Below are 21,133 nucleotides of genomic sequence, written 5' to 3' on the forward strand. Positions count from 1 at the left end.
CCCGACACTCATACAGAGACAAAAGGCTGGGGGATAGTAAAGCACTTTACTGCAAGGTTGAGGACTTTAAATTATTCACTTAAATAAAAATGAAGGCAGAGGGAGTTCCAAGACTTAGCCCCCAGCCCCTGGTCCCTCTGTCCATCAGTCCCACAGGCTGATCTCCCCAGCCGGCAGCTACACAGGCATGGGCATCTCATTGTACTCATCCACACCCTCCCGCTCGTCAAACACCGGCTCTGCCTCGTTTGCATCCAGCTGTAGGGAGAAAAGTGGGTTTCAGGACTCTGACGCTGGCTGGGCCATTTTTGATAACCATGGGAAGGAGAAGACCAGAGGCTGGGAGGCAGAGAGGGATGGAAACTATCCTTACACATTTCATCTCTCGGTCGGTGAAGATCCGGGTGAGCACCACCATGCGCAGTGGCACTGTGAGGATGAGGATGAAGGGGAAGGCCAGAGAGGCAGCTGTGGACATGACCGCCCAGAGCAGGGCCAGGCAGAGCAGCTGCAGGGCTGTGAACAGGTGCATACGGAGGGTCCGGACCTGGCGGCAGGAGAGAGGGATGGATACTGTTCAGGCTTCCCCAGGAGCCCCTGCCATAGTCCCTCAGCCCAGACACAGCACAGGCAGCAAAATGATGGCTGGCTGTTGTGGGAAGAAGGGACCAGAGGATGATCTTAGACCAGATGGGCACAGGCATTGGGGTCCTCTTGGAAGAGGTCTTACCTTCTTGACATAGGTGACATCCGGATGGTGTTTGGGTGGCATGAGCAATAAATGCAGCCGCTCGTAGAACTGGATCCCATTAAGGGAGGTAACGCCCATGTACAGAAAAATCCCAAAGAGCACAGCCAGTGGTATTTGCCTAAGCAGATCTCCAATAACTATGGATAGGCCTGCAGAGTAGAGAAACAGCTAGCTTTGGGTTCCCGGCCAGCCAGGGCCTCATACTAGGAAGAGGGGGAAATGCAAACATACCCACAAGCAGGGCTACCAGCAGCCCTGTCACCCGCTGTTCCTTGACCTCCTGAATTTTGGGCTTGTCCCCAGGTGCCACAGCTTTGCTCATGACGGTGAGGGCATTGGCATGTGTGACGGAGCGGACAGTGGCAGCAGCCAACCAGGGCAGTCCGAAGAGGGCACAGATGCCACCCATGGCCACAATGAGCAGTAGGTCTAGGTGGAAGCCGGAGCCCTTTTGTAGCATGCGCTCCTTCTTAGAGATGATGAGCCTGGGGGTAAGAGGACTGCACCATGGCCGGCCTGGGTGGCTGCCTTGGCCAACTACCTCATCTTCCCAAAGCTTCTATCAGTCACCTCTTACCTGTATGGGGACCTGCAGATCCCTGCCCTGGCCAGTTTAGTCACCCACTCAGCCCCACCAGACACTACCAGAGTGGCCTCCCAGCCTTCCTCTTCCCGTTCTGGTACTTACTCTCATGCTGACTGACACTATACACTGCCTAAAGAATCGACTCCAGCAACCAGTCTACTATACTCCAGGCCCTCCAAAGCCACGCACACCCCAACAGGGCTCTATCCCCTCAGCATACCCAGCCCATGTAACCCACCCTTGCCCCTCCAGCAGGACCACTCACGTGGTGATCTGAGTCTCCATGAAGATGAGAATGAAGACCAGGATGGCAGGCAGCAGGCTCGCGACCATCATCCACACAGGGAAGGGGCTGGTTACTCCCAGAGGGTTGATGACCCAGCCCCGTTTTTCTGGGGCTGTCACTGAGAACCCACTGGGTACGCTTAATTTCTGCAGGGTAGAGGGCAGGATGGGGGCAAGGTGAATGCCAGGGGCACTCTGTAGAAAGGTCCACGAGAGGCTCCGGCTTCAGGGCAGTGGAAATCAGCACCAGGCAGTACTTCCTTTCAGCTATGCAGCTCTGCCTTACCTGTGTGTAGGTGTCTTCAATACTGTAATCCACAAGCACCATGATGAGAATTGCAATGGGCACCCCGAAGTCCCCGATCACCCTCCGGATCTGAGGGCAAGAACTGAGCTCAGAGGCCTCCTGTCCCACTGCAGCCCGCCCCTTTTCTGACCCCTTTGACCCTTACTCCCACCCCTTCCAGCCTTCAAACCCACACACCCGGCCGGGGAAGAACCGGCTATTCTTGAATTTTCGCAGGAAGAAGGCGATGAAGAAAGTGCCAGCCATGAGCACCAGCGACAGCAGGGCTGTGTTGGGCTGACCCTGAGGCCTCGCCTGCCCAGGGTGCCTGGCGGTCCCGTTCCCTGGCCCCAGCACTGCTCCTGCCCTAGCCCATGTCTTATTCTCGCCGCCATCGGCCTCTGAGCTGTTGGAGACTGAGCAGCCATGCAGTGGATGCTCCTGGAAGATCTGGGGAGAGAAGAGCCGTAAGAGACTTTTCTCAGAACACAGGCACGTCCTGGCCCAGCTGTGCATGGTGGGCAGGGACCCTAGCCAGACCCTGAACACAGCAGGATGTCACAGGACACAGGACCTGGAGGTGGAACGCCTCAGGAGCCTCCTAGACAGATGTAAGCCTGAGGCATCTGTGACTGTGGGTACCATCCCAGCATGTTCCCTCTGGGCACCTCTGTGCTATTTGGCATTTAACACAAGCACGTTACCCATGTTATTAAACTGGTAGCTTCTAAAGGACTGATCTGAAGCCCCAGTTTGTGTGCTGGAGACAGGGAGATGGTAGGGGGTAGGAAGAACACGAGGCCTGGAGCCCAGGGGAAGTTCTTCATCAGTCCAGTTGCAGACCCAGGTCAGGACCCCACCTGGTCCCCTCCAGTCCTGAACCCTTGCCCAGTTCTCAGCAGGGACCTGCCCACCTTCACCAGTTTGTAGAAGGTCTCGTAGATGAAAATGAGAGAGATGAGGAAGGCGAAGATCTCCTGAGTGAAGCGAGAGACAAAGCGCACCAGGAAGCTGCCCTCCAGGGCCACCATGAGCAGAGCCAGAAGCACCAGCCAGAAGCCAATCCACACTCGGCCCACCAGGTACTCCAGGTTGTTGCTGCTACAGAACTGGGGCACAGAAAAGTCCAGTCAGACCCAAAGTATGGGACAAGTGGGAAGCAGATGAGCTACCTGTGGCTGGGGGTGGTCCAGCCAGGGCCAGAGTACCAGGTCAGGAAAACTGGGAAGGAGGGTCTGGTTAGGCCAAGAGCTATATGTAGGGTAACATGGAGAATACCCAGGGTTAGGGTCTAGGAAAAAGAGCAGCTCCACAGCAGCTTCTGGAGACCCTGGTGAATGCTTACTGAAAAGAAGGCTTCCTCAAAGACCAACAGCGGGCCCGAGAAGCCGATCACCAGCAGCGGCTGAGCCCCTAGCAGGCAGAAGATCACCCCCTGGAGCGCTGTGGACATGATCAGCTCTGACACCCCGATCAAGTCTTGTGTCTTCTCTCCTGGGACAGAAGGAGCCCAGGGTCTGTCAGTGTGCACCGCGGGCAGCCCACCCTCCCGTCTACCTCAAGGGTCTCCCTAACCAAGTAGTCCACCAAAGGTGATGGCAGGAGACAGGGCGGCAAAGTAGATGAAGATGACCGCAGCCAGACACTGGGGGTTGAGTGCGTCCCGGAAGTCACTCAGGTAGTGTGGGTAGCGACGACGCACATCGCGAATCAAGCCCCCAAAGGGCCGGCCCGTCCGACGAAGGGGATCGTCTTCAGCTGTGCCTGCTGCTTCTACCATCTGCAGGAGCGCTGCAACCCAGGCCTCCATCAGGGCCCTGGTAGTGCCCGCTGGAGGGATGGCCATCCTCTGCTGCCCTCCCGCCAGCTCAGCGGACCCAGTGTCCTGTCCCTGCCCACTGGAGGCATGACCATCCTACACCGCCCACCCGGCAGCCCGGCTGACCCTAGGGGCTGTAGTGTCCCGTACCCTTGTCTTGGGCAGACTTGGGCTCCAGCCCAGCCCCAGGGGGCAATAGGCGGCCCTGCTCCTCCCTCTTCTTGAGCATCTGGCGCTGGAAGTGGGCCACAGAGCGTAGCAGCTCCTCGCCCTGCACCTCAGAAGGTGGCAGCACCACGCTGCAGTCCAAAAAGGCATTGATGGCAGTCAGCAGGTCCTCCCGCTCATCCGCCAGGTAGGCTGCCTCGTGGAATTGCTGCCAGGGTGAAGCCAGGGTCAGTGGGGCACAGGCTGGTAAGTCACAAGCCCTGAGGCCAGGCGGGGGCAGGAGAGGACCAGGTGGTATCCCGGGAAGAGGGCAAGCTGACCTTGTCTGACATGAGGGTGGAGATGGAGCGTCCGATCTCATGGTAGTCCATGTTGGCACTGCTGGGGCCCAGCAGCAGGAAGAGGAAGCGCACAGGCACTGGCACCTCAAGCACTGCGTCCAGTTCCACCGCCTCTCGAAGGCGCACGAAGGCCATGGTGGGCCGGGACAGGAACTCCACGCACCCTGGAGAGGTGGGCATCGTGGGCAAGAGCAGGGCAGCAGGTCTGAGGCAGGTGGGGACTGCCTGAAGGCTCAACAGCTGACTGCCCCTCTGTTCCTAAGAATCACCCCACATACCTACAAGGACCACAGTCGCTTCTGCATTCTCTGGGATCTTCTCCAGTAGCTTCAGCTCATGCTTCGACTTGGAGCGGGTGATGCCGGTAGGTGGGGCAGGAGGAGGCAGCTCTCGCTGGAGGAGGAGGAAAGTGGCACTCAGCTCAACCAGTCCCCTGACACTTCCACACCAGGCCCCCGGCCCCCCCACTCCTGGCCAGCTCACCTGGGTCCATAGCCAGGCCAAGCATAGCCACATCTCCTTACCTCTCGTTCCACCTCCAGGCGGGCCTCAGGAACACCTCCTATGAGAGGCTCGGTGACGTGGGGGTCACTCTCCACCCCATGGCCATGATGATGGCCCAGCAGGGAGCCCAGTGAACCAGCTGAGATGTTTCGGGGGAAGGAGAAATCCTTCTCATCACTTGGGTGACTGATGGGGCAGAAGGTAGAGGTTAATGAGGGCCAGGAGCTAGGGGCGGGGTTCGGGGGAGGCGGGGAAAGGAAAATCCCTGGACAGGGCCTTACCTGTGTTTCAGCAGCAGGGCCCGAAGTACATTGGCCCGATCCTCCGCCTTGATCTGGTCGGAAATAACCATCTGTTCCACTACCTGGTGGGCAATCCCAGGCAGTGTCTGCTGGTCCAAGTCCAAGAGCACAGCCCCTAAAATAAGGACAAAATGGAGAAACTGTGTGGTTCCCAGGTCCAGAATCCAGGGCAGGACTGGGACCTAGCAGATAAGCAGATCTCATGGGCTCTGGACCTGCAATGCTGCCAAAAAGCCCAAGTTGTATTTCCTCTCTGGACTCAGTTTCTCCCCAGGTCCAACCAGCCCGCTGGAATATTGTAAGCTAAGTTATCAGAGAGGTTGTAAGACCAACTTCCTCCACAGATCCCTTCAACCTGGACTCCCTAAGCAGTCCAGCCAGGCTGGGCTGCCTGCTGAAGTTCTTCTCAATCTTAGTCTCTCTCAGAAGTCCACTTGAGGGTCAAGTTCTGCCCTCTGTCACAAGATACAGCGGTTCCTAGCCTTGTACACATGGGGGCTGTGCAGCCATATGCTCACTCCAGGATTCTCAACTACCCCTTCAGTTCCCCAAGTCTTAACAGCTATATCCTGGAAAGTTTCTAACCCTTTTGCTATACTGGTCACTGAACTGCTATTTTATAGAGAAATACAATTCTTTAAAAAAATTGCATCAAAAACTTTTTCCAACAGAGTGAAAATAAAACCTACTGACTGGGGAAAAAAATTTGGCAATACCATCTCAGACAAGGGTCTCATATCAAAAGTTTACAGAATCCTACAGGGCCTCCACAAGAAAAAGACTAATAATACAATTACAAATGGGCAAAAGACATTGAAAGACTTTTCAAAGAGGAAGATACTCGAATGGCCAACAGACATGAAAAAATGCTCACTGGCAACAAGAGAAATGCAAATCAAACCCACAATGAGATACCATCTCACTCCTGTAGCAGTGACAAAGTTTAACAGGACAGTAAGTAACATATATTGGAGTGGATGTGGCGAGATAGGAACATCCCCCCCACTTGCTGTTTACTGTTGAGTCAGATCCAACTGGCACAGAAGGTGATTGCCCCTCCTTGTCCTGCACAGCATCTGGTAGATTCAAACCACCCGTCTTTGGGATTAAAGCACAGCTTCTTTCCACTAGGCCACCAGAGCTACCTGAGATAGTAACTCTGTTTTTGGGGTTTTTTTTAAATTTTATTATTGTTTGTGTGTGTACCGTCAAATTAGATCTGACTGGTACAGGAGGAAATTGTCCCTCCTTCTCCAGCAGAGCATCTGGTGGATTTGAATGGCATACAAGATAGGAACTCTTATACACTGTTGGTGGGATTGTAAAATGGTACAACCACTCTGGAAGGCAGTTTAGCGCTTCTTCAGAAAGCTGAACACAGAAATTACGTATAACCCAGGTATTCCACTGCTTGGACTATATCCTGAGAAAATGAGAACTGAGGCACAAACGGAGACTTGTACACTAATGTTCATAGCAGTGTTATTCACCATTGCAAGAATATGGAAACAGCCGAGATGTCCAACGACAATGGAATGGATTGAGAAATTATAGTACATTCACACCTGGAATACTACGCAGCACGCAGGAGCAATGATTTTGTAAATTACTATCTAACTTGGGAGGGACTGGAGAGCATTATGCTGAGTGAACTAACTCAGTCCCATAAGGATAAATAAAAACACTATTGCAGAACACATATGAGGACCCAAAGGGGGGGAGGGGGAGAAAAGAGGGGTGAGGATAGGTTGGGGTGGGGGTGAGGTGTTCAACTCATAGGGTTGAACAATTTGGTGGGTGAAGGAAATGGGAAAGATGCAGTATGAAAAACAATGTATACAAACTTTCTAAGTAAACCAGTATAAAATAAAAATTTATTAAAAAGAAAAAGTTGGCTAGTAAACATGAGGCTTTTATTCATGTGGAATTATAAATCAAACTCACTGGCACTGAGTCGGAACTGACTCATAGCTGATCCGCCAGTGGATTTTTCCGAGGCAATAAATCACACCGGAGATTGCCCATCATTCTCCTGAGGAGCAGCTGGTGGATTCAAGTCACATGCCTTTTAGGTTGACAATGCAACTCTTTCTCCGTTAGGCCATCGGAGCTCCCTAATGGAATAAAGATGTTTGTACCATTGAGTCGGAACTGAAACATAGCTGGCCCTCCAGCGGGGTTTCAGAGGCAGTTAATCATACAGAGGAGATTGCACATGTAAAGGATGCCAAACAGCCAAAACAATCCTGAATAAGAACAAAGCAGAACTCCTACTGGCCAATTTAAAAATATACTCCCAAGCTTTAATAACCAAAACTGTCTGGTACGCAAATAAAGAATTAAGGGTCAGAAATAAACCCATGCACGCATGATCAATTGATTTTCAACAAGAGTACTAAATTCACTCAGTGGAGAAACATTAGTCCTCATTTAATAAATGATGCTGAAGAATTAAATGCAATCCACATCATACACCGTATATAAAAATTAGCTTAAAATAGATGCAGGGCCTAAATGTAAAAACAGAAAATGATTAATGTTTTGAACCTAATTTTGAATAGAACTACCTTGCAGAAAGCAGGGTTTCAAACTGGCTGATTCTGGGACAACTCCCTGCTAAGAACCTGCATTTACAGTTACACTGAATCACAGAATAAACATTTTTACAAGTTCCAGATGATTTTTATGAGATCTCAGTAAAATATAAATTCTGATTCAATATATCTGAGAGGTAGAAGTACACATTCTCAGTGAAAGGTCAAACCAGAACGAACTGGTCCAGAGCTCTGCTAGAAAGCCATCTGGCCTCTGTTCTCAGATCTATCTGGTTGTTCCTGAGGCTAACAAATAGGGGGCTGGGGAAATGCTGACCAAGAAGGTCCATCCACAGGTGGATGCTGGCTAAGCTTCAAGATCCATGATAACCCTACCACAGCCACAAGGAAGCCCCTGAAGCTCCCCAACAGATCAAAGTCTTGGTTGGTGATAATGCACAGGAGGAGTGATGCAGAAGTCTGTACTGTGCCCTCTCAGTCCTCATCCAAGCTCTCTCCATTTGTAGCCTTTTACATTATATTAAAGCTGTTATTTCAGGTATGAAATCTCCAAGTTCTGTGAGTCATTCCAGCGAATCATCAGATCCAGAGACATAGGGGAAGCTGGCTGGTCTCAAGTAGGGAGAGTTCCAGGTTTGTTTGTAGCTGGTACTCTGAGGAGATAGAGGAAACTCTCAGATTTGGGGCTGGGTGGTGTCAAGTGGAGCAAGCCATGTGGATGACCAGGCTTGTAGCCCTGGCTGGCTACGATTAGAAAGAGAAGGGCTATAGGGACAGCGGGGATCTGAACTGAACAGGAAAGAGAAGCTGAGATTTCCACAAGACACAGGTGGGGTGTGAAGTGTGACTTGTTATCTACTACACAATCTTGCAGGAGCTCTGGTGGCCACACGGGTAAGGAGTTATGCTTCCAACTCAAAGGCAGGAAGTTTGGATCTCCCACTTGCTCTGAGGGAGGAAGATGGGCAATCTCCTCCTGTGCGATTTATGGCCTCTAATTCCGCTGAAGGGTCAACTATGAGTTGGTTCTGACTCGACAGCAAAGAGTTGAGTTGACACAATCTAGCATCAGATGTGAGTGACCTCACTCTCCCTATAAGAGCTTGTGCAGCACCAAAAGCATATGCAACGAAAGGCCAAGCAGAGCAAACAGACTGCTTCAAAATGAAGACTGGATGTGCATCAAAGGACTTAACTGACAAAGTGAAGAGACAACGTATAGAACCAGAAAAACTTCTTGGTAACCATATACCTGATAAGGCTTCACTATTTAGAATTTATAAGCAGTGTGAACAACATCAAAAAGACAAACTCATTAAGAAATAGACAAGGGACTCAAGTAAACATTTCTCCGAGAAGATACACAAATGGTCAACAAGCACATGAAAAGGTGCTCACCAAAACTAGCTAGTGCTATTGTTCAAACCACTCAACTCATTGTCATCCAGTTGACACTGACTCACAGCTGACCTCCGTGGGTTTCCAAGTTTGTGTAGCAGAGGAAATGCTTGTCTTTCTTCCAAGGAGCTGTTGATGGACTCAGTTTCCAGAGAACTACAGCCTGTGGGCTAACAGTGCCACTCTCCATGGACTACACCACCAGCTCGCCCTCACTATTGTTGTTAATTTCCGTCAAGTCATTTCTAATTTATGGTGACCTCCTTTCTAATGAATGGCGACCCTACAACTGCTTTCAGAAGCAGCCAAGCTCCTGTGGAGGGGTTCAAACCACCCACTTTGTGGCTACCAGGTCACCATTTAACCATTTGGGAAATGCAAATATAAATCACAGTGAGATATTTCACTTTTATCTAGGACAGTTACTAATGGGGGGGGGGGATAACCTCAAATGTTGCCAAAGATGTAGAGAAACTGGAACTCTTCTGTACTGCTGCTGATAGGAGTATAAAATGGCAAAGCCATTGTGGGGAAACAGGATGGCTGCTTTCCAAAGAGTTACACACAGAATAAAGCTGCTGTTGTCATGTCAAGTCAATTACAATCCTATGAACAAGAGATCTGAACCCTGCCCTATCTATCATCCCTCAACATCTCTAACATACTTAAGCCCATTGTTATGTCAATCCATATGTCACTATGTCAATCGTCTGTTGAGAATCTTAAACTGACCCTCCACCTTTCCAAGCATGATGTCATTTTCCAAGGCCTGATCCCTCCTAACATATGCCCAAAGTATATGAGATGAAGCTCTACCATCCTTCCCTCTAAGGAACATGCTGGCTACATTCCCTATGACTCAGCAATTCTCGTATTAAATATGTTGTTGTTGTTGTTTGGTGTCGTCGAGTCGTAGACGACTCATAGCGACCCTCTGAACGAACAGCCTGAGCACTGTTCGTACATAGAGTTTCCGGAGGCAAGCCATTTTGGAAGTGGATGCTGCTCCTGCTTCCAGGCTTGATTTAGTCGGGAAGCTCCAGCCAACACTGTCCACCATGGGTGCCCATTACCACGACTGGCACATCACTGTTACAGTCTTAAATATATAAAAAAAAAAAATAAGTCTAGACATATCAGTTTCATTTGAACACTTTGATCACAGTCAAAAGGTGGACAAAACCTAAGTATCCATCAACAAAAGAATAGATAAACAAAATGTGCCATATAGTTATACAATGGAATATTACTCAGCCATGAAGAAAACGGCTTTGATGCATGCTACTGGATAGATGAGTCTTGATATCATCATGCTGAGTGAAATAAGCCAGTCAAAAATGGAAAAATATTGTGTGATGTCACTTCTATGAAATGGTACTATGGCGGCAGTGCTAACCCAAAGGGAGTGTCTCTCTGGTGACCCACCAGCAGAAAAAAGATGGGCAATCTCCTCCCGTGTAATTTACAGCCTAGGAAAACCCACAGTAGATCAGCAATGAGCTGGTTCTAAATCGAGAGTAATGAGTTAGTGAGTGAGTGATGAAAAATAGTTATCAGAGTATTTACTGGTCAGCTCAGCTTTCAGGAACACAAAACCAAAAAACGCCAAAAATGGACAGCCCAGAAGACAAAGCAGATCACACAGCACCTAGTGAGAAAACCCTTACCCTCTGGCAGCTGACCTCTCAAGAAGCCCTCAAGCCCCGCTACTCTTGGTGCTTAATCCGTTATCACAGGTTTCCAGCACTCGTCTGCTTAGAAACAGAGAAACAGATCTGACCGCTCCAGGGAGAGTGAGTAAGTGAAAACCCAATGGGAAGGAGAAAACAAGCAAACGGCAGAAACATCAGACACAACAGGTCAGGAGCTCTGCAGTCTCCGGCCATTTAGTAAATTTTAAACAGTCCCACAGTTAGATCACATTTCTCCAGAGGCTCTCTAAAATGGCCACAAGGTCTGCCCAGCACCTCAGAATGCTCTCTTTGAAAACAGCTTAAAAATGTCAGTACTCAAGGCACATCAGCCTGAGGTGTCTGAAAGGATCCCTGAGAAGCTGCTGCTTGCTCAAAGTGCTAGATAAAAGATGCTCATACAAATTCTGCTTGAAAAACACCCAATAAGAGACCCCAACCAGCAGGCCAGGTGCCTTACGGAGATGAGATGGTCCCTCCAGGGCACTGGTGACATGATGCACTTCTGTGACACAATACAAACTGGGAGACGTTTGTCCATTTGGTCCCCAGAGAATGGGGCCTAGGAAAAGAACACCTGGAGATGAAGACTGGTGAGAGGGCAGGAGGTCAGTGAGTACGGAAGTTACCATGGGCCAGGGTCCTGCGGAGTTCCAGGAGACTTCGGAAGGACAGGGAGGCCACATGGGGTTTCCCCCAGCGCTCTGTCTCCTCCTCCACATCCTCCTCAAATTTGATCCAGCGAGCTGTCTCCCGCCATTGAGGCTCTTGGTTCTTGTCCAACAACAATTCATTCAGCTCCACAAATACCTTAGGGTGAGATGAAAGGGCATCTCAGGAAGTAGGGCCAGAGGGGGTTCCCAAGGACTAGTCCCCAAAAGAGTAGTAGGCACAGGGTACAGCCCTGCATAGCACAGTGGATAGTGTACAGGCTCAGGCGTTTAACAGGAGAGTGGACCATGGGCAAGTTCTAACCAATCTGAGCCTTACATCCTCTCAAAACAATGTGAGTAATATCCACCTCAGAGAACTGTTCTGAGGAATCAAAAAGTACATAAAAACATTCAGCATGATAAACAGCCTACAGTACGTCACAAGTGGTCCCTGTATCTATGTAATTATATTGTTGTGTGTCATCAAAGCAAGTCCAACTTCCAGCACTCCCGTGGGACAGGGCAGCACCATCCCATTATGGTTTTCTAGCCTGTAATCCTTTATGGGAGCAGATTGGCAGGTCTTTTCTGCCACAGAGTGGCTGTGGGGTTTGAACCACAGAGCTTTTGTTTAGCAGCTCAGTACTTAACTATTGCACCACAAGGACACTGCCCAGGGTCAGCCAGCCAACTCTGACTCAGGGTGGCCCTCCACTCAGCTGCCAAGGCTGTACATTTTCATGAGAGGAGTCAAACTGCTGCCTATTCAGTTAGCGATCCTAGGGACACTGACTGGGAAAAGACATGAAGGAACTTTCAGAGTGCTGAGAAGGTAGTAATTCTTCCTATGTTTGCAGGTACCTGCTTAGCACAGATGTACTTCATTCAGCGAATTACCGTTCAATAAGAAAGTATGATGGAGGAGGCCTGGCCAAGGTGCTGCACCTGGTTTACAAGATGCCACCTGGGCTGCCATCCTCTCAAGAAGCTGTTAAGAAGATCAAGTAAGAGTACGGAGATGACAGGACCTTGAAAAGTGAGGTGCAGGGCTATCACAGAACAACTGTAAGTCCACATGGGCCTTTGTTCAAATTACAAAAAAATGCCTCCTCTTCCTCAAACACCTCACTGTTTCTGCCACAAGATGGCCATGGCCTCCAAATCAACAATGTCACAGCTGGGGATGGCGCCCTCATAGATGGGGTGCTGCTGTGCTGAGTACAGTCATTCGTGTCAACCCTGTGTGTGGATCAGTGCTTGTCTGACAGGGAGGCAGAGGGGGCTCAGGGACAAAGAGATGGATAAGGAGATAATGGAAGCATCCTGAAGAGAGAACAGTACCTCATGAGGCTTATGGGGGGTTCGAGGCCGGGACCGAGGTGTGGGGCCAGGCTCCCGCCCTTCCCGGCTGCCTGGCACAGACGCTTTGGCGTTCTTCCGCACCAAGTGCCGCCTCACACCAGGAACATCCTCGAACCGATGACCTGCAGGGGATAAGAGAGGTTCAGACTGGACTTCCCCTTTTTCATACTCTTCACTTCCTCAGCATTGCATTTGGCTCAGGGCCTGGTACTCACTTTTCATGAGGTCCAAGTCGGCTGTGGCCAGCGTCTGGGCCTCACTCTCATCTGTGGGGACCCGGGGCAGCAGGGCCTGCTCAGCCCCGGTCATGCTCCCAATGCGCCTCCTCTCCTGAAGGTTGTAGCTGCGATGTCCAGGCTGAGCTTTAGTCAGAGGGCGCCCTGAGGCACCCCCGTCGTCACCCCCAGCTGTTCCGCTGGTCACTGCTGCCACCTCTTCCACCAGGGCTCTGGATGGACAGAGTAGCCATCAGCCAGAGAAAGTCAACCTCCTCCCAGCAACCAGGCATTCACTCAGGGCAACCAGGGATGGGGCCCCTCCTGGTTTCCCACTCTTAGGCACTGTGCATGCAAAGTAGACTGCCAGGATGTAAAAGCCTGGCTCTTTACTGCTGTGCAGCCATAGCAAGGCATCTCTGAACATAAATTCCTTACTAGAAAAAAAAGGACCAAAGCTTAATCTTGTGTGGTGCTGGGAGAGGTGGGATTCTGGAAAAGCACCCAGTGCAAAGCTCAACCTTCACAGGTACTCCTGTGAATTACGTCCCCTTGGCCACTCTCCCCTGCTCCTTCCTGCCAGGACACACCCTTAACCAGGAGGACCAGGTGAGCCTTGGACCCACAGCTCTAATCTAATTGAATAAAGGGTCTTGAATATGGCATCTGTAATTGACGACAGCTAAGAAGGTACTTCAAATGTTATTAACTCCTTGTACTTTACAAATGCCACCTTCTATTCCTTACTTTTAAACTAGACTGTCCTCTCTTTCTCATTGCCATTCCAAGGGCATACCAGACTCAACTATATATCCCTTCTAAATCTTTATCCCCAACATCTAAAGCTTTCCAAACACCCCAATGCCAGGCTTCCTCTGTGCACACATGTCCTCTGTGCCCCTCTTCACCCTTCTTCTTCTGGGCAAGCCCCATAAATCTGACTCATTTTTCTAAGTCCACACTTTTTGTTGGAGCACAGTCCCCTATCCTCCAGGCTCTGGTCCCTATCAGCACCTACCACCATGAGCCTGTGTCCCTGTATACCTCTCCTAACAGGCCTGTGCATGCCCTGGAGGCAAGTGAAATGCCCTTCAACTTCACAAAATCCTCTCCTTGGCCTGGCACTCGGAAAAGAAGAGATATGGGATAGGGCTGACTTTGAGACCTCGTTCAAAGTGATTTCCTACAGCAAGCCTTCTCTGGTTAATACCCCTACGCTCCAATCATCGCTGTGGCTGCTTCAATCAGGTCGTCCGACACAATACCTGTTCTAGAGCCATTTCACGTGACTCCATCTGGTTTCCAACTAGAGTGGACTGGCAGCTCCCCAAGAGCAAGGAGCGGGTCTCTTGTTCCTCTCAAACCCCTGGGGCCCCAGAGGTTGCTTGGAGGTCACCCAGTCCAATCCCTGATCCAATGCTGGCCGCTGTTTGATCAGAGTCCCAGTGAGGAGCACACCAAGGTGGAGGTGAAGCCTCTGTTCCATGTCAGGCCAAACACTTAGAACCTTCATTCACACCACCCCCTAGAATTCTCACTGTCACCCTGTGAGAAAATTCTGTCGCTCTTAGGGCTCTGAGAGGTTAGGTTACTTGCACAAATAACCAGTGTGAGACAGACTGGGATTTACACCCTAGTCTGACAGTAACAACTCGATCTCATCACTGGAAGATTGGAATGACTCAGAGCTGACCTTCTGCTGGGTTTCAAAGACTGTAAATTGAACAGGAGACTGTCAATCTTTCCCCGGCAGAGCTCCTGGTGGATTTGAACCACCAGAGAGGCACAACCAATGCTCCTCATGAGGCCCATGCTTTGCCCACATGCCCACAGTGACCCTGGCACAGGAGGGCTCCGCCTAGGGACACCTGCTGACTGAACGGGGGGGCATGCTCACCCAGTCGGGGCACCTTTGGGCCCAGGCTGGGCCTCCTGGTGTGTCAGTAGTGAAGGGGGAGAGGGACTGGTCCTTTCTGCCTTCCGGTCAGCACTATCATCCTCCTGTAGGAAGAACTACAGCCAAGATGAAATGTGAGCAGTCAGGCCAGGCCAGGGACCCTGCAAACAGCCAGAGGCAGGCCGCTACTTACCTGGACCGAAGAGGGGGAGGAGAGAGGGGATGTCTGGGTAAGTGCCCGGGCCCCCTCAGCCTCACTGGCCTCATCCTCATCTTCCTCTCCCTCTTCAATAGTGGGGGTTTCCCCAGTAGGGGAGGCTCCAGGCCGTCTTCTCGGTTTCCTTCCTGGGCCCTGTGGGGTTTTGCGGCGGCGGGCATCCGGGGGCAGGTGTGTAGATAGTGGGTGGTGGATGTGGTGGGAAGACTGGCGGTGGTCTGCAGGGACAATGAGGACTTGGCTGTGGGCAGGTAAAACTTCCATCCCCACCAGACTGGCCCCATAGCCCCAGCCCCTCCCACCAGAACCCCTTCCTTGCTAGACCGTCAGCCAGTGAAGCCCCTCTCACACTCAAAGTCCTCCTCCCCATAGCTGCGTCCTGGCTCCTCTCCTCCTCGAGACCCGGCCTCCTGGAGGATTTCCTCAAAGCGCTCTACGCCCAGGGTGCGGTGGAGCTCGCCCTCCTCCTGCTCCGGGAACCCAGGTGTCCCAGGGCTCAAGCTCTCTGGCTCTGGCTGTGAGGAAGAAGGAGTGCTCAGAAACACACTGGGACTCTCCACAAGTCACACCCCCAAGTACCCTCCAGCTTCTGCTGCTGACCCACTCCCCCAGGAGGCTCTAAGCCAGTGTGGAGGACCTGCTGTGGAACTCTCAGTCACAGAAGTCCATCGGGTCCCAGCACCCCCTCGGCAGCCTGAACGGAGGGTTAGTGAACTAAACAGCCAGAACGCTGGATAAGGGGGAAACTCCCTCTGGCTGGGAAGACAGCTGCTGAATCCAAAAAAGTAACTTCTACAGAGAAGCAAGGCGGCCAAGCTGACGACTCCCTGGGACAGAGGAGACATCCGCACTTCACCTTGGTAGTGCTCACCCATCACCGCAGACTGCACCCCGTCTGAGCGTTGGCCCCTCAAGCCCGCTCCCTCCGCTGCCTGCCCCACCCCTCCCCCGCCCACTCCCCCACCTGAGTCATCCTGCGGGAGCAGAGCAGCGGCTGGGCAGCGACTGCGGTGGTGATGGTGGCAGCGGCGGCGGCGGCAGCACTAGGGAAAGCTCAGCCTAGCTAACAGCCTGCGGCCTAGCCCCTGCGGCTTTGGTCCAGCCCCCCACCCACCCCCTACTGGTCTCGGCTCCTGGCACCACCAAATATTTGCACAAGAGCTTCGAGACCTGAAGGGCATCAGGATCTCCAAGGGCGGGGGTATGGAGCCCCCTCCGTGGCGGTGCCAGCTGCTCGAGCCAGGCAGAGCAAGGGGAGGAGGGCCAGGAAAGAAGGGCGGGTCCTGGGGAGACAGAGGTGAGGCCGGGAGCAGCTCGGGGTGGCAGGGACACTAGGTACAAGAGGGGCTCCGAGGGACTGCTTCTGCCTTTCTAATTGGGGAGGGCTCCTGCCCAGCCCATCTCCGCAGTTCTATCTGGCCCCTCCAAGCATTCAGCCACCCTAGCTCCCCATAAAGCAACCCTTGGGGAAAATGAGTGTAGCAAGGGGGCAGGAGTGAGGGCTGGAGCTAGCCCTGGGGCAGGGAGGGAGGGTCCTGAACCCCTCGAACCTGAGGCCGCAAGAGGAAGTCCATGGCCGGCAGGGGTGAATCTGGGAAGGAGGGGGAGGGGACCCGTCCGTGCCCCTTCCCAATCACGTGCCCGGCCAGGCCAAAGTGACCAATAACTGCCTGACTATGGCATCCGGGGTTAATTATTAGACTTCCAGGGAAAGTCGGGAGGGGGCCACGTGGGGTGGCGACCACGTGGGCCCCAGAGGGGCGGGGCCCAGGTGACACTAGAGAAGGGGGCGGGGAGCTGGTAGCTGAGTGCTCAGGTCTGGACCTGAGACAACTGCCTTCAAGACCCTAGTGGGGAAATCCATCCAGGTCAGGAACCTAGGTTTTCAAAGTTTCTCTCCCGCTCAGGCTAGAAGCAGGTCTACAGGATTAAACAGCCTCATTCTTTCCCCTAACACTGATAGCCCAGATCCTACCACTATGCATGTTGATGGAAGGGTAGGATGTGATGGCAGAACCCGTCCTGCCCACTACCATTGCCCAGCTCACCTCAGTCCTACCAACCTCCATGTGGGAGCATGCACGTGCAAGTGCACACACACATACACATGCCAATGCACCACACCAGCCTCGGGCCCTCACCTGGGCCCAGTCCCTGAGGATCTGAGGCAGGAGGGGAGGACAGCAAAGGTCCACACAGGTCCTGGAGGGCAGGTGATACTCACGGAGCAGAAAGTGTCTGCGGGGCACCGAGGGGCGCTGCTCATGGCCAAAACTTAGCCCTTTTCACTACAGATGCGGCTTTCAGAGCAACAAGGCGGCGGCATAACCTGGGCAGGAGAGAACTAGTCACTCCTGGTGACTACTGGACCAGGCCTGAGGTCACCTAGCCTGAGGGCTAGTGACCACAGGGATGTTATCATTGCATCAGGATCTTCGAGATTATGAAGGGCCTAGGGATAGCATTAAGTGCCAAAAGCAGAGAGAGAGAGGAGAGGGAGAGGGCAGAAGGCAAAGTGGCCCTCTGGGGGGATAAGGGTGGGAAAGGATGCAAAAAACGTGAGTGGTAAGGAGTTAAGGCCCAGCACTGGACAAAGAGCAACAGGGGCAGGGAGGGATGAAGATAGAGGAAGAAATTGAGGAAAGAGCAGGGACAGAAACAGGAACCATACTGGGGTTTGGCACAGGGAGAGTGGTGAGAAATGGGACACACACAAGGTGCAGCAGCAAGGAGGGGTGTTGAGGGGGCCGCAAAGATAAAAGGAGCCAGCAAAGGAAAGAAGGAACTCTAGAGCAGCTGCCAGGAGCACAGAGCTCAGATGGCAAGAACCACTGGGTGCCCCCTCCCAGGCTCTATGCAAGGGAGGGCCCACGGGGGAGGAGCAGAAGCTACTCAGCTCACTCAGTGGGAGTGAGGAAGGGACAGACAGGAGGCTGGCCAGAACTTTATACTGGGGGAAGGGCACGTGATGGGTCTGAGGGAGTGGACACACAGCCCTGGGGAAAGAGGTATGAGATGGCCGTCAGGATCTGTCCCCTCCTCTTGCCTGGGGAAGGAAAATCTGAGTGGCAGGACTGACACCCTCCTGACTATGACTTGTAGAATTGTCTGAAGGGGGGGGGTTGCAGAACAGAGACTGGAGTTGGGGAACCAGTGCAAATCAGGATACCCATTCAGGGCAGGGGAAGTTCTGAGTGCTCCTGACCGCTCTCAGAAGGTAGAAACCCAGTATGTTGTTGGGGGTTGGCAGAGCTCCAACTCGGGGTTACTTGTGTGGATGGCAAGGAGAGGGTGACGCAGGCCAGTGCAGGGGCAAACAATATTGGTCTGGGGTTTTGGGTGGGTCAGTCCTGGGTGGGAGCCCTGGGCGACACATTCCTGGCAAGTTTCCAGCTCAGCTGACTACTCTCCCCACTTCCCCCTTGGTGGGCCTTTAGCCAGGACATGTCCACGGTTGGAGAGAGGTGCACTGGGCTCAGGGGGACATCTGTCTGGGAAGAGTTTCTGTCCCAAGAATCTGCAGGTGCCCTGCCCCCACTGCAGGCTATGACCTCAATGTGCTCCTCCACCATCTTTTCCTCCTTTTACTCCCCCTACACCCCCTCCACCCCAGCCTCTGGAGAACACAAAGCAGCTTCTGTCCAGAGAATCGGTGCCGATAATCCGGGGTGGGGGCACATTCCCGGGACCAGCCCCGACCGGCCCGGAGGATTAGCATCTCTCCCCCTGTCCAAGGGATTAGCACCCCAGACCCCCACTTGGGCATTAATACCCCCACACACACCTACCCCCAGTGAACTCGCACATTCCACAGCTCTTTGCTGTGGGGCTGGTGGAAGAAAAATGATAAAGTAGACCCTGGATTTCAGACAACACCGCCCCCCAACACACACACACAGTGAACAGATACTCCGCCCAAACCGCCCCCCACTCCACCCCCGGAGTCAGGTTCAACTCCCACTTTTCCCATTCCCACCCAACTGCACCCTCAGCCCGACCCCTTGTCCTAACCTGACCTAACCTGCCACCCCACCCCACCACCACGGCTCCGCCTCCCGACTGGAAAGTTGGGGGCTGAGGCCTCAGGCAACCCCATAGCGGGGCGCCCAGGACGGACCCGAAGGATAATGTAAGAGGTCGCAAGGAAAGGGTGTCGCCTGGAGCCCGCCAGCGTCTGGAAAGTCAGAGGAGCCTCCCTGAGACTAGCCCCTCCTGGTTGGCAGGGGGCGCGGCACCCGCGTTGTAGCCAACTCTAAACTAACCCCAGGATCCCCACTTCCTACCCACACTCCGCACGCTTCCCGGTCCTTACCCCTAAAACTTGACTCTCCGCACCCGTGTCTTCGCCTTTTCCTTGCCTTCCACTCCCTCCACGCCAGGAGTCCGGGTTCCCCCTCTCCTTCCCCCCTCCCTTCCTCCGTCCGCGGCCCCGGCCCTCCCCCGCCACTTCCTCCCTGCTTACCCGCTAGCTCTGAATTTAGCTCTCTTGGGGTCTTGGGGACTTTTCGGCTTTTTCAGCGCCCTTGCGCGCTCCCGACAATGACCCCCGTGCCCACCCTAGAGCGCGCCCCCGTCCTTCTCAACTTCTTGCAACTCAACTTTCCCCCGCGCCGCGGGCAAGCCAGCCCCTTGCGTGCGCGCTCCCCAGGCACGAGCGCGGCCCCGCCGTGTGGGGGCGGGGAGAAGCCTGCGCGGAGGCGCGCTCCCAGGCACGGCCGGGCACCGCAAGCTGCGCGGGCAGGAGCGCCACTCCGCTCCGCCAGCCGCCTGGCCCACAATCTACGGCTCCAGGCTTGGCTCCCGGCGGCCTGGCTCCAGGCTCGTGAGGCTGCCGTCTCCCCACCCGATTATCGGAAAAGAGCCTGGCTCTCACTGGAGATCATTCTCACTGGAGATCGCAGGGGAAAGGAGCAAGCTTGATTCTCCCAGAGAATCACAGGGAAATGGAGACCACTAGATGGCCAGGAAGTTCGGAGCGGAAGAACTGAATGATAACTTTATCAGAATCTAGACTCTCTTACCACCCCTACACACACAAACACCCAGTGGCCTTCAAGAGTCCTGTCCATGCCAGGGGCAAGGACAGTTGAGAGAGGGGGTGGCGGCTGTAAATCGCATGCCCGTTAGCCGGCGCGAAGCCCAGAGAATACCTACTACGACCCGACTCTCCTCATTCGTGAAGAGCCTCGGAACGATTCCCCGAGGACGTCAGTCTAATCTACCTCTACTACTTGAACCCTCTTCATAGTCATCACTGCCATTCTGTGCAACTTACTTTCCCAGATGAATTGTAAATCTTTGCAGCTTAAGATTTTGGTTTTCTTTAATTAGCCACTGGGAGGAGCACAATGTGTATACCATACCGGAAACGGTAAACCATACTTGAGTTAATGAATGTTTAAAGCCGCCAGCCCCGGGAGAAGGACAACATGTTTGGAAAAGCGAAGGGTCAGCGAAAAAGAGAAAGACCCTCAAAGAGACACAGTTGATTGTACTCTTGGGCGTAAGCACAGCAGAGGCTGCGAGGATGGTGTAGAATCGGACTGGGTTTAGTTCTGTTGTAGAGTCTGAGACGCTATGAGTCGGCACCTAACAACAACAACGTGCTCCGGCGCTGAGGGACGCTGTTTGGGGCCAGTTTACACTCCTCAAGAATGCGATGCTGAGACAATTAGAGAGCAGCATATGAAAATCTGTAATCAACTACATAAAGGGTGAGGGGGCAGGCTGCTGCAAGTGCAGCACCTGTTTGCCCGTCGTCTGCCGGTTGCGTGGTGACTATCCACTCCTGGTTAGCTGCGCCTGGTCTAATAACAGGGATCCTGGCTTCCCCCGACGACAGGATGCAGAGGCTAGCGTCGGGTGGGCTCCGATAAACAACACCCAGAGAAGAGAGGTCTCCAGCTACTGTTAAATCTGTTCTTCCTGCTGCTCAATTCTGAAGTTGGACACGCCCGGCCTCTTGGCCAGCCCCAGTGGTCAACTGGTCCCTGTAAAGTCATCAACAGCAAGACATCACTCTGAGTCACTCCCCAGATAAATCCAGGGACCCGGGAAATGTGGACACAAGGCTGAGACCTTCAGGCGATCGTAGGGAACCAAG

At 53.0% G+C, this 21,133-nt stretch overlaps 1 protein-coding gene across 2 annotated transcripts; it reads right to left on the reverse strand.

Annotated features, from left to right (window-relative positions):
• Window positions 1-38: 38 nt before the first annotated feature.
• SLC4A2 (solute carrier family 4 (anion exchanger), member 2) lies at window positions 39-19,682 on the reverse strand. Of its 2 annotated transcripts, XM_006895151.1 has the most exons (23): window positions 19,493-19,682; window positions 17,255-17,359; window positions 15,380-15,545; window positions 15,007-15,248; window positions 14,814-14,929; window positions 12,917-13,149; window positions 12,681-12,823; window positions 11,316-11,496; window positions 5,022-5,157; window positions 4,761-4,926; window positions 4,515-4,629; window positions 4,216-4,400; window positions 3,878-4,103; window positions 3,484-3,699; window positions 3,254-3,402; window positions 2,823-3,017; window positions 2,107-2,358; window positions 1,909-1,998; window positions 1,603-1,769; window positions 983-1,236; window positions 731-900; window positions 374-547; window positions 39-258 (listed from the first exon to the last, which is right to left on the reverse strand). In XM_006895151.1, the coding sequence occupies exons 2-23, from the start codon at window positions 17,294-17,296 to the stop codon at window positions 178-180; spliced, it is 3,699 nt and encodes a 1,232-aa protein (XP_006895213.1). In that variant the 5' UTR covers window positions 17,297-17,359; window positions 19,493-19,682; the 3' UTR covers window positions 39-177. The 2 variants fall into 2 exon arrangements, with proteins under 2 accessions (XP_006895213.1, XP_006895214.1); XM_006895152.1 differs by lacking the exons at window positions 17,255-17,359; window positions 19,493-19,682 and adding an exon at window positions 16,581-16,689 and having other exon boundaries at window positions 178-258.
• Window positions 19,683-21,133: the final 1,451 nt, after the last annotated feature.

The sequence above is a fragment of the Elephantulus edwardii genome, unplaced genomic scaffold, assembly GCF_000299155.1.
Source record: "Elephantulus edwardii isolate Elephantulus edwardi_28Jun2011 unplaced genomic scaffold, EleEdw1.0 scaffold00161, whole genome shotgun sequence".
NCBI lineage: Eukaryota > Metazoa > Chordata > Mammalia > Macroscelidea > Macroscelididae > Elephantulus > Elephantulus edwardii.